At 35.1% G+C, this 21821-nt stretch overlaps 1 protein-coding gene across 1 annotated transcript in view; it reads left to right on the forward strand.

The window, feature by feature from the left end:
* Positions 1–21821, forward strand: part of NDUFAF2 (NADH:ubiquinone oxidoreductase complex assembly factor 2) — a 231034-nt gene that overhangs the window by 142392 nt on the left and 66821 nt on the right. The window contains exon 2 of the mRNA XM_037798730.1: positions 7961–8050. Within this exon, the coding sequence (XP_037654658.1) occupies positions 7961–8050 (90 nt within the window). The remainder of the gene's footprint in view (positions 1–7960; positions 8051–21821) is intronic.

A 21821-nucleotide genomic window follows, 5' to 3' on the forward strand; every position in this document is an offset into this window, starting at 1 on the left:
ATCTCAGACTTGATCTCCTTCATACTGGCTCTTACATCCTTATGACAGGACTCTGTCACTTTTTTTTTTTTAAACTCTTATTTTCCGGCATAGCATGATGTTCCAATCTCATCTTAAACCAACCCTATCCCAGGCCTGGAAACAGCCATTTCTCTGAAGACCCCTGATTTCTTTTGGTGGATAATGGTACAGTGGACCAAGATCTGGGCTCTAGGAGTGCTTATTGCTTTTAGCGTCTTTGCTTCTAGGCTCTTTCTACAAATAGAATTGGGAAAATACATGCACATATACATGTTCATGCACATACATCAGTATGTTTACATGCAAATGTATATATGCATGTAAGTATTTATTCCTATTTTAGTTATCAATCTACATTGATACCTCCAATTTCAGTCTATCCCCACATCGTTCTTTTTTGCCTTTCCCCATTCCTTATATGTACATCCTTCCAAGAGAGAACTCCAGCTTCCAACCACATTAACACATCTACTCATTCGCTGAATACTGTAATACAGCTAAAAGAGTTTCAGAATTGTCTCACCCATACCACAGAGAAAAAAAAGCATACAAGAAAGAGTTCAGGGTTTATTTTCAGTTCCCCCCCTCACCCTACCCAAGACTGGATATTTAGTCAAATACTGTGTTCATAAGTTACTTGCAGTTCTTTCTTTTCTTGCCCCCTTCACTGTAGTTGTGTTACTAGAAATAAAGTTGGGTCCATTTGTTTCAGTTTGCTTTCAGTTTAAGTTTCTTTTTCTCCCTTCATCTCCTAGCTGATTTAATTTTATTTTTCGAATATGTAGAACATTAACATGTTTTCAAACTTATTGAAAAGTGTATACTCAGAGAAGTGTCACTCTCTTCTGTAAACTTACCACCTGATTTTCCACCAATTTTTGTTTTCTGATTTATCCTTCTATGTTTCTTTCTTGTAACAATAAACAAATAAATCTATTTGATCTATCTATATATATGTTTTCTTATTTCCCCCTTCTTAAGGTATTAAACTATATGTGGTTTTTTGCACTTTGCACTTTACTTTTTTCTCTTAATAGCTTCTGAAAATCTCTGTCACTTCATAGAGAACTTCATTCTGTTTTACAGTTGATACTACTCTGTTGATGTACTGTTTTTTCAGCCAATTTCCTATGCTTGGCCATTTAATTAGTTTCCATTATTTTGCAATTATAAATAATGCTGTAATTAATAATCTTATGCATATGTATTATGCATATGCTTAAAGTATTTTTCAAGGTAAATTCCTAGAAATGGGATTGCTGGGTCACAGTATGGGATTAACTTTAAAATAAATTTTTGTCATAACCATTTTTTATTTTATTTAAAAATATTTAGGGTGTGAAAATGAAAACATAAAAGTGAAGAAGATATATGGCAGAATGAGAAAGATTTTTAAATTATTAAACAAAAGGATTTAAAATTAGACTACATTATAAAATTTCTACCAGGCAAGAAAATATAAGTAAAGCTCAAAAGACTATGAAAAAATATTTGCTATTCAAGTCAATGACAAGGAATAAACATCTTAAGTGTACAAAGATGTCCTACAAATAATTAGGTAAAAGACCAACAACCAATAGAAAAATGGTCAAAGGACGTGAACAGACATTTCACAGAAAAAAAAGTGCAAATGAAATTATGCTAGCCATATTCATAAAACTACAAAAAGTTATGCTACAATACAAAAATGCAATACAATAAAATAAGACTGAAAGGATATTAAATATAGTCCTTTGGATGGTGGATTATGAATGAGTTTTTTCTTTCTACTTTTCTGTAGTTTCCAGGTTTTCTTCAGTGACTTTATACAACTTTTATATAACAGATTTTATAGTAAATGATTGTTAGGATTCTTTTGTTAAGTCATTTAAGATGTGTTTTCTACATTCTGAAAATAACCCAATGAAAGGCAGTACTTTTCCTTTTTTGGGAGAGAAATAGTTTATTTTTAATCCTCTGGGAAAGTGAAGTTACTTTTGCATTAGCTTAGCCTTTGTATTTTACCAACTGAAATGTAGTATGTTCATAGATGTAGTTATGTTGCATTAAAGTCTGACAACGTAATTTAGTAGTTAAACATCCTGGATCTGGAGTCAGAAGACCTGTGTTCACATCCTGCCTCCTGTTTGCTACCTGTGTGACCAGAGGCAAATGTCTTAAGTTCCTTTAAACCTCAGTTGCCACTGGAAACATGAACTCTATCTTTTACCTGACCTTTGTCCTCTGCCCTGTGTTGGGGGAATTCCCACCTTTTTTTCCCCCTTTTTCTATCTTTCTTTTTTTTTTTTTTTTTTTTTTTGTAAATTAAAAAGCTTCCACATTTTTCTAAACAAAGGAATTGGAAATCTGCTGTCCTCCTAGGGCAATTATCTCAACAGCAAGTAGCTTTAAAATTTTTTGAGTTTGAAAAATATCCTTCTATGTTCTTTAAATCCATATACAGTTGACCATTTAAAATCTTCCTGAATTCAAACTTCTGTTTGGCCATTTTAATTAAATCTAATATTATTTAATATTAACTAATAAAGGGTTAACAACAGAGTGGTATATGGAAAAACTACCCATTACATATTACATACTATGTTTAATAGAAATATCTTACCAACACTACAGTAATATTAGGGATGAATAATTAGCAACTGATAAGAGCTCTGGGATGTATTATTATTTGATGACTGTTTGAAGTTGAGAGTGATGAGGACTGTACAATTAAGTGAAGATGATGTGGGAAACTGACCATTTAGCTTGATATAGAATGTATATACATAAAGTGAAATTAGGAACCCACTACTTAATAAATCAAGCCCTCAACTTGAAGCTTGCTCTTGTGAAACTTAGGGTTGTAAGTGGGAGGCTGAGCCCTCCTATAATTATGCCTAAGAGGCACCTCCAGGGAACCTCTTTTGTTGCTCAGATGTGACCTTTCTCTCTCTAAGCCCAACTCAACAAATAAATTCATTAACCCCCCTCCCACAGACACACACACACACGAGGGGCATGATCCCAGGGGAATGAATCTCCCTGGCAACATGGGACATGACTCCCAGGAATGAGCATGGCTCTGGCAGCAAGGGATTGAAAATGCCTACTTGACCAAAAGCGGGGAAAAAAAGAAAGGTAACAAGCTGAGGTCACAGTGACTGAGAGATCCCAAATAGAGATGAGAGGCTATCCTGGAGGTTTCTCTTATGCAAACTCCAGCTAGACATCCCAAATGGCCACAGTATGCCATGCCCTTACCAAAAGTAGTCCCCAAATACCTAGTTCCCTACCTGAGATTCTATAAAATATTCACTTTCTCTCTCAGAAACTTAATCCACCAGTGTTCCTATGCCAGACGAGTCCTAAAACTCAGAGGCAACAGTCTCTTTCAGAACAATCAGATGCAGCCCCCTTCCCCATACTGTAAACACCCCCTTTCAATATGAACAAGTTAGGGTACTCACTGTTTAGACACCACTGAAGATGGAGAGAACAAGTGAGAGGAAGGGGTAGCAAAAAACAAGATTTAACAAAGGTCTGTGAATACTGAAACTTTATATAAATATATATATATTTAGATGCTGAGGTGTTGGAATAGCTGGAAGGAGGTAAATGACATGGTGAACTGTAACCCATAACATCCTTTGAAATTTGCTCTATAGCTACTCGTTGAATTGTGCTTTGAAAGTCTTCACCTTTTTGTATATAGCCTATATTGCATAATGAAGAACGAACTGAGACTGCAGGCTGTAATCTTAACAGCTTTTGCAATTACATATATAATTGCTTTTTGAGCTGTATATCAAAAATTAACACCTTTCTGTATGCATGTTATATTTTATAATAATGGAAATAGCTGAAGTTGTGGAACCGTGACCCATGATATTCTTTGAAATTTGCTCTCTAACTACTTGTTGAATCATACTTTGAAAATTATCACTGCTATGTATACATGGTAAAGTTCACAATAAAAAAAATGCATTAAAAAAAAAAAAACCACACACTTGATGAATGCATAACTATATGATGGTACTGTGAACAGTTTATTGTACACCATGGATGACTGTATGGTATGTGAATATATTTCAATAAAACTGAGTTTAATTTAGAAAAAAAACAAACACTAAAAAAAACTATGTTTTGGTTAAAAATACTCATTTAGTATTATTAATGTTAGTTATGTTAGTTGTTTACTCTCACATTATGTTAGTTGTTTACTCTCACATCTAATGTGAGATGTGAGTTAATATATAACATATATTAACATAACATAATATATAACATTATATTATATATATAATATATATATTATATATATTATATATATAATATATATAAAATTATATATATTTTATATATATATTTATTATATATATAATATATATAATATATATAATATGTGATATATATAATACATATATTATATATAATATATATAACATAATATATAACATTATATATTAACTATCATATATATCTATCTGTGAGTATCTATATAATATATATATCATATCTCCATACTCTCTGTGCGTCTCTGTCTCCTCTCCTCTCCCTCCTCTCTCTCTATCCTGTGCGTTCCTCTCTCCTCCCCTCTCTCTTTTATTAGGTTGGATGTTTTTATTATTAAGCCAATTTTTAAATGTAAATTAAACCCTAAAATGATACTTGAGCAGGTACTTATATTTGCTCTGTTCACTAGGATGGAAATTATTTTGCTACGGATAAATAGGGTTGTCTTTACAAATACTGTTTGAAAGCATATAACTAGAAGTAAGTATACAATTTGTGCATAACTTTTTACTCAGTGGGAGGCATAAATTTCGTTCCAATTTCATAAAAAGTATACAAGTAGAATTTATACCAAAGAATGAAGTAGTCTTAAAGCAATTTATTTGAAATAAAAAACAAATCAAACATCTCTGATAACAAAGCATTTATTCAATGGACTAATGGCTTTATTTTATATTTTTAAAGATATGTACTTTTATAAAAGAACATCTTTGATGTTACTTACTTGTAAACAGAGGTTGATTCGGCAGTTAGCAAGGAATAATTTAAACTAGTTCATGAATTACTCTTTTTTTTTAGAGAGTATATAGGTTTACAGAAAAATTATACTTAAATACATAAAATACAGAGTTCCCATATATCACCCTATTATTAACACTTTGCGTTAGTGTGGTACATTTGTTATAATTCATGAAAGAACTTTTTTATAGTTGTACTATTAAGTATAGTCCATAGTTTACCATAGGGTTCACTGTTGTACAGTCCTATGTTGTTGTTTTTTAAATTTTTATTCTAGAAACATTTTTACAACCTAAAATTTCCCTTAACCACATTCACATTATATAATTCAGTACTATTAATTACTTTCACAATGATGTATTACCATCAACACCACATGAGTTACTCTTTTTATCGTTCTGTATTCACACAAATAGGTATGACTTGATTTTTTAAAATTTTGGGAGAGCTTGAATGAAGTTTATAGACCTGAGGGTAGGAATAAAAGCTAACTTTTCTGTCACAGCATACAAATAAAATATGTATAATATATAGGCATTTATTGATGCTACCGGGAACTGTAGACTATCCTCTTCCCATATGCTAAATTTTATTGATATACATTTAAAAGCTTATAGACCACACATGTACTTTCAAAAGCTAATCTGTTAGCATTTTGTATTTAAGACAGTAGTTTTCCTTTTCTGTAATTATTAATACTAAAAGGATATACTTATATCCGTGCATCTTGATATTAAGATAAAGACTATACAAAAACATAGGTATTTTGATTCTTTCAAATATTTTGAAAATTGGCATGTAAATATATTTTAGTATATGCTCAATTTTTGCTAAATCTTATTATGATAATGTTTTTATATGTGTGAATATAAATAGCATTTTAGTAAACTTCATGTACATATATTAAGCATCTGCGATAAAAGCAGTGCAGCTATTTTTGCAGTTTTTTTACTCTCATCCTTATCCCTACGACTTTTACTACTTATCCTTTGACCTACTGTAAACTCATTGGATACGATAAGTGAAAAGCAGCTCCTCTTTATAAAACTTGGGGAATCTCTGTTAGGATTAAATGAGCCTACTTCAATTAATCCATAATGAAAAGCAGAGCTCCCTGACTCCATTCTTTAGGGTTATTAGCCATTAATTTCCATCTATGAACTCCTAGGCTTTCACTTATTATTATTAAGTCAAAGGAGTTAAAACCAGCCATTCATTCTTCTCAAGCTGCTCTTCTATACCTTCCTTTTGCCTGCACAATCCCCCTCAGAAGTTTCCTTGCTGGCACTTGAAGGAATTTTCAGTTAGAATTTCAGGCAGTGTGGAAGAAAGATTTGCAGGCAGAAAGGTCAGTTTCTTTAATTATGTAACACAGTCTATTCAGGCTAGTGTAAGGGTAACCTGGGGGTGGAAAGAGAAAGGAGTATTTTGTAAGGCCCAGGCTTTTTCCCTGTAAAGCCATGCTGCTATGGTTGCTCACCAGCATCTTCTCTGTCTCAGTTTGCATTCCTCAGGGCAGGTAGACAAACTTGTTAACTATTATTGGAAACTAGAAAGCCCACTTGGTTTCCCCAGGCTTCAAGTTTCAGTGACAAAGTAACATGTTGTGAATCCACCATTTTGACAAAGCTGCTTTGAAGGGTATAATCAAGACTTTTCTGAAAACAGAAGAAAATACCAAATAGTTTTATGCCTTTTATGTGAACTTATGATATATACCAATCAACTTTTTATTATATACCATTCAATAGGCATTCTTATCTTATCTCTGACCCTTTTCCACCTTTTTCTTTATTGTTTTCATGTTTTCTAAATTGCCACCATCCCACCTCAGGTGATAATCCCTCACCTGAAGCTCCATGTCTGAGGCACACCAGTTTTTGTCCTATTTCACTCAAAACCCGTTGAAAACAACTGGCTCAGATGGGCCACAGAATCCAAACCGTGGATTGGTTCCCTTGGGTTTCCATTGCACTGTGGGATAGGGTGGCGGCAAAGTCTGTGGTCCATTGCATAATTAGGGGACATGAGCAGTGAATCCTCAGGCAGTGCCAGTAGCCTTTGGCACCTATCATATATATATATACTTGTAGTTTGAAGGAGTCAGACACTCTGTTGATTTTAACAATGGTTTCATGTTAGTCATTAGTGCCCTACAGGATTAATTGGTTGTTTTTTTAGTATCCCGTGTTTACTATACATAGAAACTGGATTTATTTTGCCAAAATAATTTTGCATACTATGATAGAAAATTAAAAATTTTTGCAGTAGTTTAAAAATTGCCTTTTTCTAACATATCTAATTCTAAATGAAGCCTATTCTTTTTCCAGTTAATTTAATTCTTTTACCATATGAGGAGGTGTGCAGTATCCAAACAGAAAGTATTATTTGCATAACCTATTGTATTGTGGGTTCATTTTTAAATGTTTTAATTGATTAACAATTTTGTAGTTTTTGCACATCTGAGAAATGAGTGCTCAGATGAATTTTATCTTTGCAAGCATATTTTTATGGGTTGTGGGTGTGCCTATCTTAACAATTGTTTTCTGTATCTTGAAAAAGTATTCTCCACATTTTAAATGTTTTATATGAGAAAATTCTTTTAATGCACTCTTGTCAAATACATATAGTAACAATGTTACCTTTTTTTGTTTTAGATGTAAGAGCATGCTCATATGTTTAGGTACTTACATAAAATTGTTTTTGTTTTTTTTTCTTATGTAATACCTCTTTGTTTATGTGGTTCAAATATTTTCTTTCCTGAAAAGAGCAAACAAACAAAAACTAAAATATATTAATCACTTTTGTCTTATAGGAAAGATTACATTTTTTCTTATGTAATATGTTTTTGTTTGTTTATGTGGTTCAAATATATTCTTTCCTGAAAACAAGCAAACAAAATAATATATTGATCACTTTTGTCTTATAGGACAAACTATTCGAGAGAAAAGAATTGTAGAAGCAGCAAATATCAAAGAAGTAGGCTATGAAATACAGGATATTCCAACAGAGTGGGAAGGTAAGTTTAGATTCTGAGAATTTAATTGTTTAATGATAGACAAAATCATTAAGGGCATATATAATTACATGCCTATTCTCTTTGTAAAACTTTTAAAAATCTGAATCTATAAACCTGGTTTTTGAAACATTGTGTTTCTCTGAAAGTTGTAAAAGTGCCAAATTTTAGTAAGGGAAAGCATGTATAGTGAAAAGAACTATTAAGCATTAGCAGAGCTGGGTCTAGGGTGAGTTGAGCTAGGCACCTAGGATGAAAAATTTAAGAAGGCACTCATTGTCAGAAGCTGATCCTGTACTTGCACAAACCCAGAGTTTGAATCCTGTTTCTGGTACTCACTATCCACATGATCTTGGGAAAGAAACTCAAACTTCTCAGTCTTGGTTTTCCTTTTTTTAAATTGTAGACAATCCTTGTTGTAGATACTTTTTGAGATATTTGTTGAACTGACAGTGACCCTGTTTGCTGACCCCTGCTTTGATCAAGATAGACACTTGATTCCTATCTTAAGACTTTGGAATTAAGATAAAATCAAAGGGAAATAAAACATGGATTACTATAGTTAATAGTAAAATTATAAAAATGTGCTTTCATCAATTGTAACAAATGTGTCACCCAATGTAAGGTATTAATATTAGGCTGGTATGTGGGAATCCTGTATTTTATGCAAATATTCTGTAAACCCACAACTTATCTAATAAAAAATTAATTAAAAAATTAAACAGATAAAAAAACAGAAGCTCTCAGTCTCTCAGCATGGCTGGAACAGTAATCCATGAACTCAGGGCTTCTAGGTAACCATGTTCCACCACCATCTAAGCTTTGTTGCAGGAATAGCTGTTCTGCTGACAAGAAAGAATGAAACTTGTGGGCAAAGAGAAGCGTGTAGGAGGGACAGAGTATTTCCTAGGTTTCTAGCAGCTTTCCAGTTTCCAATACCATTTCTTCTTGGGTGAAGTTCAGGTGCAAGTCTGCCTTTGAGTTCTAAGTGACACCCCTGAATCTTTGTTATAAATTTCCCTCTTTGCTTACTAGTTACTACCATAGTATCTTGCACATAGTAAGTGTTCAAGAAATTCATGACTAAGTGAAATCTAATTTGAGTTGTATTTTGTTATTTGCAATTAGAAGTATCTTAACTAAAACACCAATCTTATATATCTCTTAAAATTATCAAGTGTTTACCAATATGCCTGATATTGTGCCAGTTGCTTTATGATCATTATCTTGTTTAATCATCTCAACAATCCTATAAGGTAGAGGCTGTAATTATGCCTGTTTAATAAGGAATATAACATTTAGAAAGGTTATATAAATTGTCTGAGTTACATGACTACATACTCTAAGCAGAAGACCTATTTCTTCCTGGTGTTGCTAGCATGGTGCCTTCTGCATGGTGGCAATAGGCATTATGTTATTTTTATACCACTAGGTGAGTTTAGGCATCATTTCAGCAAAAATGTCTTTTCTACTTCTTATCTATGAAAATAGAAGTATGAGAAAAGAATATTCAAGTGAGTAGATGCCAGAGATTTTTAAAAGAAATACAGAATATGAATTGACAACTTCTAGGACCAGTTTTCAGGCTTTCTTATTTAAAAGACTGCAGTGTTACAAGCCATATTTGCAATTCTCAAATAATGCTTTCTCCTTCTTATAATGAGTCTATTTTTTCATTTTTTTCCAATAATAGTATAGAATTAAATTGCTTATAAAATAAATTAAGTTATAAATAAACAAGTAGCTAATGGCTCATTTTTCAGCCTTTGATACTTTCAGAGAATTAGAATGAAGTTCTAATGCTTTTTATGGCTCTTTCCTGATCTAGTAATTCAACATAACTGTTCTATGAGGCATACCTTCAAAACAAATGTGTCACCCAAAAACTGAAACTAAAATTATTTTTATAGTTTTGCATATCAATTAAATGTAAAAAGTAAAACACTACCCCATGACAAGTAAACCATTAAAATATAAATAAACACAAAGAAATCAACACTTATACAGGGAATGAGAGAGAGGAAAAAAAACTTTTAAAGTAAATGACGTCAACATCAAATGGATCTAAAGTATTTTCTGGTCCAGATGAATGTTATATTTATCAATTTTTAGTCAGTTATTAGTAGCATATTGCATGTACCCACAAGCTGCATATTTTCCCATTCCCACAATATGGATTAGACTGTGTATCCTTGTCATTTGTTTATTTAATAAACATCTATTGAATATCTCTGAACTAATGGAATTTAGATTTTGAAGGATGGGTGGGTGGGAGAAAGACACTAAACTAGATAAATAACTAAATTATGTAGTATGTTAGATGGCCACAGAAAATAAAGCAGGGAATGGGAATAAAGTATGTTGTGGAGGGTTTTGTAGTTCTAAATAATGTTCAGAAAAGACCTTGCTGAGAAGGTAACTTTTGAATAAAGACAGAAAAAGGAGTTGGCTGTGCAAATAACTAGCAGAAGAGCATTCCACAGGAGCAAGTGCAGAAGCCCCGAGGCAGGGACATGCTCAAGTATTTAAGAAACACTAAGGAGATCAGTGTGACTAGAACAGAGCCAGAGGAGATGAAGTTAGAGAAGTAACAGAGAACCCAAATCATGTAGGGCCTTGTAGGCTCTTGTAAGAACTCTGATTTTACTCTGAGTGAAACTGAAAGCCATTGAAAAATTGAGTGATGTGCTGATTTTTCATTGCTATCATGTAAATATACAATAGATTTTCATATATTAATCTTTCATCCTGGGCCTTGCTGACTTCACCTACTATAGCTTTTTGGAAATTTCATATTTTCTACATAGAATATCATGTTACTTGAGAATAAAGACATTTTTATTTGTTTCTTTCCAATCTGGATGGCTTTAAGTTTTTTGTCTTGCCTGTTCGCAATGACTAGAACCTCCTGTACAATGCCGAATAAAAGAGATGAATGGATTTTGCCTTCTTCCTGAGCTCAGAGGAAAAGAAGCCATTCTTTCAACTTATATATGATGTTTCTGTAGGTTTTTTTTCATAAACACACTTTAACATGTTGAGGAACTTCCTTTCTATTTCTAGTTTGCTGAGAGTTTTAACCAGGAATGGATATTAGGTTTTGTCAAATGCTGTTTCTGTGTCCATTTTTTAATTTAATATTTTGAATTACATTGACTTTACAAATGTTAAACCAACCTCACATGCACTTGGGCATGATGTATAATCCTATATTTTTATTTGGTTATCTAAAATTTTATTTAGAATTTTTATATCTATTTTCTTGAGAAATATTGATTAGTAGTTGTTTATTTCCTTGTAATGTCTTTTTCTGGTTTTGGTATTGAGGTAAAGCTGGTCTCAGAAAATGAGTTTGGAAGTATTCCTTCCTCATCAATATTCTGCAAGAATTTGTATAAATTAGTATTAATTCTTTAAATATTTAGAAGACTTAACCAAGGAAGCCAACTGAGCTTGGGGTTTTCTTTGTGGAAAGGTTTTTACCTACAAATTCAATTCCTGTGTTAAATATAGGACATTACCACAATCAATTTCAGAACATTTTCATTACTCCAAAAAGAACATTCTCATACCCTTTATCCACCTCCCTATTATTGACCCTTAGCATTGGTATGGTACATTTGTTACAGTTAATGAAGGGATATTAAAATATTACTGTTAACTGTAGTCCATAGTTTGCATTGGATACATTTTCCCCATAAACTACCCTATTATTAACTCCTTGTAATAGTGATGTATATTTGTTATAGTCCATGAAAGAACATTCTTGTATTTATTCTATTAACCACAGTCATCATCCACAACAGGGTTCACTGTACTATACAGTCCCATGTTTTGTCTTCCAGCTTTCCTTCTAGTGACATACATGACCCTAAACTTCCCTTTTCAACCACAATCGCACTGATGATTCAGCACTGCTAATTAAACTCACAATAATGTGCTGCCATCGCCTCTATCCATTTCCAGACATTTACAGTCAACCTAATTAAAAATTTTGCACAGACTCAGGCAAGATGGCGGCATAGAGAGGAGTGGAAGCTAAGTAGTCCCCCTGGAACAACTACAAAAAACCAGAAACAACTAGTAAATAATCCAGAATAACTGCGGGGAGACAAACGAGACCATCCATTCATCATACACCAACCTGAATTGGGAGGAATGCCTGAGAACACAGCATAAAATCTGTAAGTAAAACCTGCGGAACCAGGTCGGGAGACCCCTTCCCCCATAGCCCGAGCTGCGGAGCCGCGTGGTGCCAGAGAGAAGCTCTCTCCCAGCAAGCGAATACAGCTCAGCTGAGCATCAACTGGGGTTTTAAGTAGCGAGTGTGAACTGCTCACTACAGGTACGCAGCCCCAAAAAACAGACAGAGGCTTTGGGTGATGACTGACCTGGGAGAGCCGGAGGGTCGCCTTGGACTGGGTCTGAAGGGGACTATCTGTTTCTTTTTTGGCTCAGTGGAGAAAGCCCCAGTCATTTTCAGTTTCCAGGGCTGTGACTCTGGGAAGGGTGGAGACAGCACAAGCAGAGAGCGAGACCATTGAAATGCTAATGACCTCCACCTGAGGTGTCTGTCTTGTCTAGGAGGAAAGGGGTGGGGCCCTTTCCATTCAGAACCAGACCCCAGAGCCTGGGGGAACACGGCCATACCTCTTCACACCAGTCAAGAATTATAGGCTAACAGGCGTCACCTGCTAGGCAGAAAAGTACAGTGACCCGAGGCATCAAAAGGTGGAGCAATTTTCTAAGACACACCCACAGGGAAACCAGATACTGAATATTTCTTCCCTCTGGGACCTGAGCCTGTTCTGGTCTGGGAAAACCTGGTTTGGATAACCAAGGAAACCATGCCTAGACAACAGAAAATTACAACCTACACTAAGAAAAACTAAGTTATGGCCCAGTCAAAGGAACAAACGTACACTTCAACTGAGATACAGGAATTTAAGCAACTAATGCTAAATCAATTCAAAAAGTTTAGAGAAGATATTGCAAAAGAGATAGAGGCTGTAAAGGAAGCACTGGGCATGTATACGGCAGAAATCAAAAGTTCAAAAAAACAACTAGTAGAATCTATGGAAATGAAAGGCACAACACAAGAGATGAAAGACACAATGGAAACATACAACAGCAGATCTCAAGAGGCAGAAGAAAACACTCAGGAAATGGAGAACAAAACACCTGAAAGCCTACACGCAAAGGAGCAGATGGAGAAAAGAATGAAAAAATATGAGCAACGTCTCCGGGGACTCAAGGGTAAAACAAAGTACAATAATGTACATATCATTGGTGTCCCAGAAGGAGAAGAGAAGGGAAAGGGGGAAGAAGCAATAATAGAGGAAATAATTAATGAAAATTTCCCATCTCTTATGAAAGACATAAAATTACAGATCCAAGAAGCGCAGCATACTCCAAACAGAAGAGATATGAATAGGCCTATGCCAAGACACTTAATAATCAGATTATCAAATGTCAAAGACAAAGAGAGAATCCTGAAAGCAGCAAGAGAAAAGCAATCCATTACATACAAAGGAAGCTTAATAAGACTATGCGCGGATCTCTCAGCAGAAACCATGGAGGCAAGAAGGAAGTGGTGTGATATATTTAAGATACTGAAAGAGAAAAACCACCAACCAAGAATCCTGTATCCAGCAAAGCTGTCCTTCAAATATGAGGGAGAGCTCAAAATATTTTCTGACAAACAGACAATGAGAGACTTTGTGAACAAGACACCTGTCCTACAGGAAATACTAAAGCGAGCACTACAGGGTGATAGAAGACAGGAGTGTGTGGTTTGGAACACAATTTTGGGAGATGGTAGCACAACAATGTAAGTACACTGAACAAAGGTAACTATGAATACGGTTGAGAGAGGAAGATGGGGGAGCATGTGAGACACCACAAGACAGGAGGAAAGATAACGACTGGGACTGTGTAACTTGGTGAAATCTAGAGTATTCAACAATTGTGATAAAATGTACAAATATGTTCTTTTACGAGGGAGAACAAGCAAATGTCAACCTTGCAAGGTGTTAAAAATGGGGAGGCACTGGGGGAGGGATGCAATCAGCATAAACTAGAGACTGTAACTAATAGAATCATTGTATTATGCTTCCTTTAATGTAACAAAGGTGATATACCAAGGTGAATGCAGATAAGAGGAGGGGATAGGGAGGCATGTTAGACACTTGACATTGGTGGTATTGTCTGATTCTTTATTCTACTTTGATTTAAGGTTATTTTTCCTTTTGCTGCTTCCTAGCTGTCATTTTTTTTTCCTCTTTCTTTTGCCTCTCTACCTTCTTTGACTCTTCCTCCTGCCTTGTGGAAGAAATGTAGATGCTCTTATATAGATAGTAGTGAAGGTGGTGAACACATAAATGTATGACCATGCAGAAAACCATCAATTATTTACTTGGGATGGAATGTATGGTGAGTGAACAAAACCATATTTAAAAAAATGGGTTGATGACAAAACCTCGAGGGCAGTATACTGAGTGAAATAAGCCAGACACATTAGGACAATTATATTGCAGGGTCTCACTGATAGGAACTAATTACAATATGTAAACTCATAGACATGAAATATAAGGTACCAAGATATAGGACGAGGCTTAAGAATGGGGAGTGGTTGCTTAGTATGAGCAGAATGCTCAATTAGGATGAACTTAAATGTTTGGAAATGAACAGGGGTGTTGGTAGCAAGATGTGAGAATAACTAACAGCACCGAATGGTGTGTGAATGAGGTGGAAAGGGGAAGCTCAGAGTCATGTCACCAGAAGGAAAGTTGGAGGTCAAAAGATGGAAATGTATAAAACTGAATCCTATGGTGGGCAGTGTCCATGATCAACTGTACAAATACTAGAAATCACTTCATGAACCAGAACAAATGTATGACAATACAATTAGAAGTTAATAATAGAGGGGCATATAGGGAAGAACTATATACCTATTACAAACTATATACTGCAGTTAGTAGTATTTCAGCATTTTTTCATAAACAGTAACAAATGTACTATATCAATACTAGGAGTCAACAATTGAGGGGGGTTGGTTAGGGATAGGGGAGGATTAGAGTTTCCTTTTTTTCTTTTTTCATCTTTCACTTTATTTCTTGTCTGGAGTAATGAAAAGTTTCTAAAAATTGAACAAAAATTAAGTGTGATGGATGCACAGCTGTGTGAGGGTACCCAGGGGCAAGTGATTGTACACTTTGGATCTTTGGATAATTGCATGGTATCTGAACAATCTCAATAAAAATGAAAAAAAAAAAAAAGTTTTCCAAAAGAAAAAAAAAAAAATTTTGCACAGATTAAGCATCAGCTCCCCATTCTTTACCCTCATTCTGCTTCCTGGTAATCTTATTCTTGATTTTAACTCTATGAGTTTGCTTATTATAATTAGTTCTTATTGGTGAGATCATATAATATTTGTCCTTTTGTGTCTGACTTATTTCACTCAATATAATGTCCTCAGGGTTCATCCATGTTGTCACATGCATCAGGAATTCATTTTGACTTTGTCAAAGGGGTGAAAAGGTAGCTGACTCAATGGAAGAAAATATTTGGAAGCCACATATCTGATACAAGGGTTTGATATCCAGAATACATAAAGCAATCGTACAACTCAACAGGGTTGATTGTCTCAAAAGACGAATAACTCAATTTAAAAATGGGCAAAAGACATGAATAGACATTTTTCTGAAAAGGAAATTCAAATGACTAAAAAGCACATGAAAAGATGATCAGCCTCACTACCTATTAGGGAAATGTAAATCAAAACAACAATGAGATATCATTTTACACCTCTAGATTGGCTGCTATTTTAAAAAAAATAGGAAAATACAAGTGTTGGAGAAGACGTGGAGAAATTGGAACACTTATTCACTGCTGGTAGGAAAGTGAAATGGTACATTCCCATTCACTGTGGAGGATGGTTTGGTGATTCCTCAGGAAGCTAATTGTAGAGTTGCCTTATGACCTGGACACCCTGCTATTCAGTATATACCCAGAAGATTTGAAAGTTAACAGACATTTGTACACCGATGTTCATAGTGGCATTATTCACAATTGCCAAATGATGGAAACAACCCAAGTGTCCATCAACAGATGAATGGATGTTTTAGTTTGCTAATGCTGCAGAATGCAAAACACCAGAGATGGACTGGCTTTTATAAAAAGGGGGTTTATTTGGCTATACAGTTACAGTCTTAAGGCCATAAAGTGCCCAAGGTAACACATCAGTAATCAAGTACCTTCACTGGAGGATGGCAAATGGTGTCCGGAAAACCTCTGTTAGCTGGGAAGGCAAGTGGTTGGCGTCTGCTCCAAAGTTCTGGTTTCAAAATGGCTTTCTCCCAGGACGTTCCTCTCTAGCAAGCTTGCTCCTCTTCAAAACGTCACTCACAGCTGCACTCTGTTCAGTCTCTTTGAGTCAGCATGTTTTATATGGCTCCACTGATCAAGGCCCACCCTGAATGGGTGGGGTCATGCCTCCATGGGAGTATCCCACCAAAGTCACCACCCACAGCTGGGTGGGGCACATTCCAAGCAAATCTAATCAGCACGAAAAGTCTGTCCCACAAGACCACAAAGATAATGGCGTTTGGGGGACAAAATGCATTCAAACCGGCACAATGGATAAACAAAATGTAATATATACATAGGATGGAATATTACTCAGCAGTAAGAAGGAATGAAGCCTGAAGCATGCAACAACATGGATGAACCTTGAGGACATTATGTTAAGTGAAATAAGTCAGGCACAAAAGGACAATTATTGTATGATCTCACTGATATAAACTAATTATAATATGTAAACTCACAGGCATAAAATATAGAATATAAGTTACCAGGATATAGAATAAGGCTAAAGAATGAGGAGCAGTTGCTTAAGATGTGCAAGAATGTTTAACTAGATCAAAAGTTTGGAAATGGATAAAGGTTACAGTAGCATGTTATTGTGAGACTAACAGTACTGAACGGTGTGTGAATGTGGCAGAAAGGGGAAGTTTAGTGTCATGTATGTCACCATAAGGAAAGTTGGAGGTTAAAACATAGGAATGTATTACACAGTGAATCTTGTGATCACAGTCACAGTCACAATGAATGTGATTGTACAAATATAAAAAAGTTCTTTCATGAACCAGAACAAATGTACAACACTATTACAAGGAGTTAACAATAGAGGGGTGTATGGGGAAAAAATGTACTCATTGCAAACTATGGACTATAGTTAAGAGTAATATCTTAGTATGTTTTCATCAATAGTAAAAAATATACCACACCAGTACTATAGGTCAATAATGGGGGATTAAAAGGTATGAGAGGATTTGGATTTTCTTTTTTATTTTTATTCTTTTCTGGAGTAATTAAAATATTCTAAAATTGGTCATGGTGATATGTGTGCATAACTATGTGATGATAATGTGAACCATTTATTGTATACTTTGAATGATTTGTATAGGTATATGAATATATATCAATAAAATTGCTTTAAAAAAACAGCAAAGGATCTAGAATACCTAAAACAATTTGGAAAAGAAGAACAAGATTGGAGGATTTATATTGTCTGATTTCAAGACTTAGTATGAAGTTACTTTTATCAAGACAGTGTGGTACTGCTATAAATATACACATATGAATTAATGGAACTGAACTGATTGTCCATGTCCAGTATTGCCACACTTATATGGTCAGTTGATTTTTCAATGGGAAAAGGAAAGTCTTTTCAACAGATGGTGTGTATACATATGGAAAAGATTAGATCTTGATCTTTATCTTACCTCACACCCCAAAAATTTAAATTGAAATTGGTCACAGACCTAAATGTAAGAGCTAAAGCTGTTAAACTTTTAGAAGAAATCTTGAGAAAAATTTTCAGCCTTGGGAAAGGCAAGGAATTCTTAGATAGGACATCAAAAAATACAAAGTATAAGAGAAGAAAATGATAAATGAGACTTCACCAAATTTTTCAAAGTCCTGTTCTCTAGTAGACACCTTTGTGCAAATAAAAGATAAATCACAGCCTGGGAAAAAACTTGAATATATATCTGACATAGAACTTGTACCCAGAATAAATGAAGAACTCTCACAACTCAATAATAACGCAAGCATTGGAATTGAAAAATGGGCAAAAGATATGAACAGAAACTATCAAAGTCACTAGACGAATGCTAATGAAAACCACAGCAGAATACCACTGCATACCACTACACTGGCTAAAATTTCAAAGACTTAAAATACCAAGTGTTGATAGGATGTAAAGCAACTAAACTTTCCTAAATTTCTGGCTAGAGTGTAAAATGGTGCAACCACTTTGGAAAACAGTGCATCAGTTCCTTATAAATTTAAACCTACCTGCTAGGGTTTGCTGAAGCTGCCATTATGCAAAATACCATAAATGGATTGACTTTTTTTTATTATTATTATTCATTTTATTGAGATATATTCACATACCATGCAGTCATACAAAACAAAGGATACATTCAATTGTTTACAGTACCATTATATAGTTGTGCATTCATCACCAAAATTAATTTTTGACATTTTCATTACCACACACGCAAAAATAATAAGAATAAAAATTAAAGTGAAAAAGAACAATTAAAGTAAAAAAGAACAATGGGTGCCTTTTTTGTTTGTTTGTTTTGTTTTGTTTTTTTCCTTCCCCCGTTTTTCTACTCATCCATCCATAGAGTAGACAAAGGGGAGTGTGGTCCATATGGCTTTCCCAATGAGGTTGTCACCCTTCATAAGCTACATTTTTATACAATCGTCTTCAAGATTCATGTGTTCTCGGTTGTAGTTTGATAGTTTCAGGTATTTACTGCTAGCTATTCCAATTCATTAGAACCTAGAAAGGGTTGTCTATATTGTGCGTAAGAGTGCCCACCCAAGTGACCTCTCGGCTCCTTTTGGAATCTCTCTGCCACTGAAGCTTATTTCATTTCACTTCCCCCTTTTCGTCAAGAAGATGTTCTCCATCCCACAATGCCAGGTCTAGATTCCTCCCTGGGAGTCGTATTCCACATTGCCAGGGAGATTCACTCCCCTGGGTATCAGATCCCACAGAGGGGGAGGGCAGTGATTTCACCTGCCAAGTTGGCTTAGCTAGAGAGAGAGGACCACATCTGAGCAACACAAGACATTCGGGAGGAGGCTCTTAGGCAGAATTATACGGAGGCCTAGTCTCTCCTTTGCAGCAACAGTCTTCCCAAGGGCAAGTCCTGTGGTAGAGGGCTCAGCCCATCAAGTCACCAGTCCCCTATGTCTGTGAGCACATCAGCAACCATTGAGTTGGGGAAGCCCAATACCCCTGCATTCTCCACCAGCTCCTCAAGGAGGCTCTGCATATTTTTTTCATTTTTTTAATTAACTCTTTTTTTCTTTTAAATCAACTGTATGAATAGAATTTAAAAAAATACAAGGAAAAAAAAACATTTCAGACTAACCATAACAAGGGAATAAGAAAAAGACAACTAACCTAAGATAACTACTTTACTTCCAACATATTCCTACTCTGCCCCAATGAAAGAACCTAATGTCAGAACATTTCTGTGAACTATTTCCTACCATACCCATCAGAAATTAACAGACCATAGTCATTTCTGGGCATTCCCAGAACGTTAAATTTACCCACGTTAGCTTATTCCTTAATTGCTTTCTATCACTAGTTCCCCTACATTCTATGTTATAAACCATTTGTTTTACATTTTTCAATGTTCACATTAGTGGTAGCACATAATATTTCTCTTTTTGTGCCTGGCTTATTTCGGTCAGCATTATGTCTTCAGGGTTCATCCATGTTGTCATACGTTTCACGACATCGTTCCTTCTTACACCCATGTAGTATTTCATCATGTGTATATACCACATTTTATCTATCACCTCATCTGTTGAAGGACATTTGGGTTGTTTTCATCTCTTGGGAATTGTGAATAATGCTGCTGTGAACACTGCCGTGCAGATATCCATTCATGTCACTGCTTTCAGATCTTCTGGGTATATACCGAGAAGTGCAATCACTGGATCGAAGGGTAACTCTATATCTAGTTATCTAAGGAACTGCCAGACTGAATTCCAGAGTGGCTGAACCATTATACAGTCCCATCAACAATGAATAAGAGTTCCAATTTCTCCACATCCTTTCCAGCATTTGTAGTTTCCTGTTTGTTTAATGGCAGCCATTCTAATTGGTGTGAGATGGTATCTCTTTCTCATCTTAATTTGCATCTCTCTAATAGCTGGTGAAGCTGAACATTTTTTCATGTGTTTCCTGGCCATTTGTATTTCTTCTTCAGAGAACTGTCTTTTCATATCTTTTACCCATTTTATAATTGGGCTGTCTGTACTATTGCCATTGAGTTGCAGGATTTCTTTATATATGCAAGATCTCAGTCTTTTGTCAGATACATGGTTTCCAAAATTTTTTTCCTATTGAGTTGGCTGCCTCTTCACCTTTTTGACAAATTCCTTTGAGGTACAGAAACATCTAAGTTTAGTAATTCCTATTTATCTATTTTTTCTTTTGTTGCTTGTACTTTGGGTGTAAAGTCTAGGAAGTGGCCGCCTAATACAAAGTCTTGAAGATGTTTCCCTACATTATCTTCTAGGAGTTTTATGGTACTGTCTTTTATATTGAGATCTTTGATCCACTTTGAGTTAATTTTTGTGTAGGTGTGAGGTAGGGGTCCTCTTTCATTCTTTTGGATGTGAATATCCAACTCTCCCAGCCCCATTTGCTGAAAAGACTGTTATGTCCCAGTTCATTGGCTTTGGGGGCCTTATCAAAGATCAGTCAGCCATAGCTCTGAGGGTCTATCTCCGAATTCTCAATTCAATTCCATTGATCAATATGTCTGTCTTTGTGCCAGTACCATGCTGTTTTGACAACTGTGGCTTTATAATAAGCTTCCAACTCAGAGAGTGTAAGTCCTCCTACTTCATTTTTCTTTTTTAGAGTGTCTAGCAATTCGAGGCATCTTCCCTTTCCAAATAAATTTGATTACGAGCTTCTCCAAGTCTACAAAGTAGGTTGTTGGAATTTTGATTGGGATTGCATTGAATCTGTAGATGAGTTTGGGTAGAATTGACATCTTAATGACATTTAGCCTTCCTATCCATGAACATGGAATATTTTTCCATCTTTTAAGATCCCCTTCTATTTCTTTTAGTAGAGTTATGTAGTTTTCTTTGTATAGGTCTTTTACATCTTTGGTTAAGTTTATTCCTAGGTACTTGATTTTTTTAGTTGCTATTGAAAATGGTATCTTTTTCTTGAGAGTCTCTTCAATTTGGTCATTTCTAGCATATAGAAACATTACTGACTTATGTGCATTAATCTTGTATCCCACTACTTTGCTAAATTTGTTTATTAGCTCTAGTAGCTGTATTGTCGATTTCTCAGGGTTTTCCAGATCATATCATCTACAGACAATGGCAGTTTTACTTCTTCCTTTCCAATTTGGATGCCTTTTATTTCTTTGTCTTGCCGGATTGCCCTGGCTGGCACTTCCAGCACACTGTTGAATATTAGTGGTGACAGTGGGCATCCTTGTCTTGTTCCTGATCTTAGAGGGAAGTCTTTCAGTCTCTCACCATTGAGTACTATGCTGGCTGTGGGTTTTTCATATATGCTCTTTATCATATTGAGGATGTTTCCTTCAATTCCTACCTTTTGAAGTGTTTTTATCAAAAAGGGATGTTGGATTTTGTCAAATGCTTTTTCAGCATCTATTGAGATGATCATTTGATTTGTCTCTTTTGATTTGTT

This window comes from Choloepus didactylus, chromosome 11, assembly GCF_015220235.1.
Source record: "Choloepus didactylus isolate mChoDid1 chromosome 11, mChoDid1.pri, whole genome shotgun sequence".
Lineage (NCBI taxonomy): Eukaryota > Metazoa > Chordata > Mammalia > Pilosa > Megalonychidae > Choloepus > Choloepus didactylus.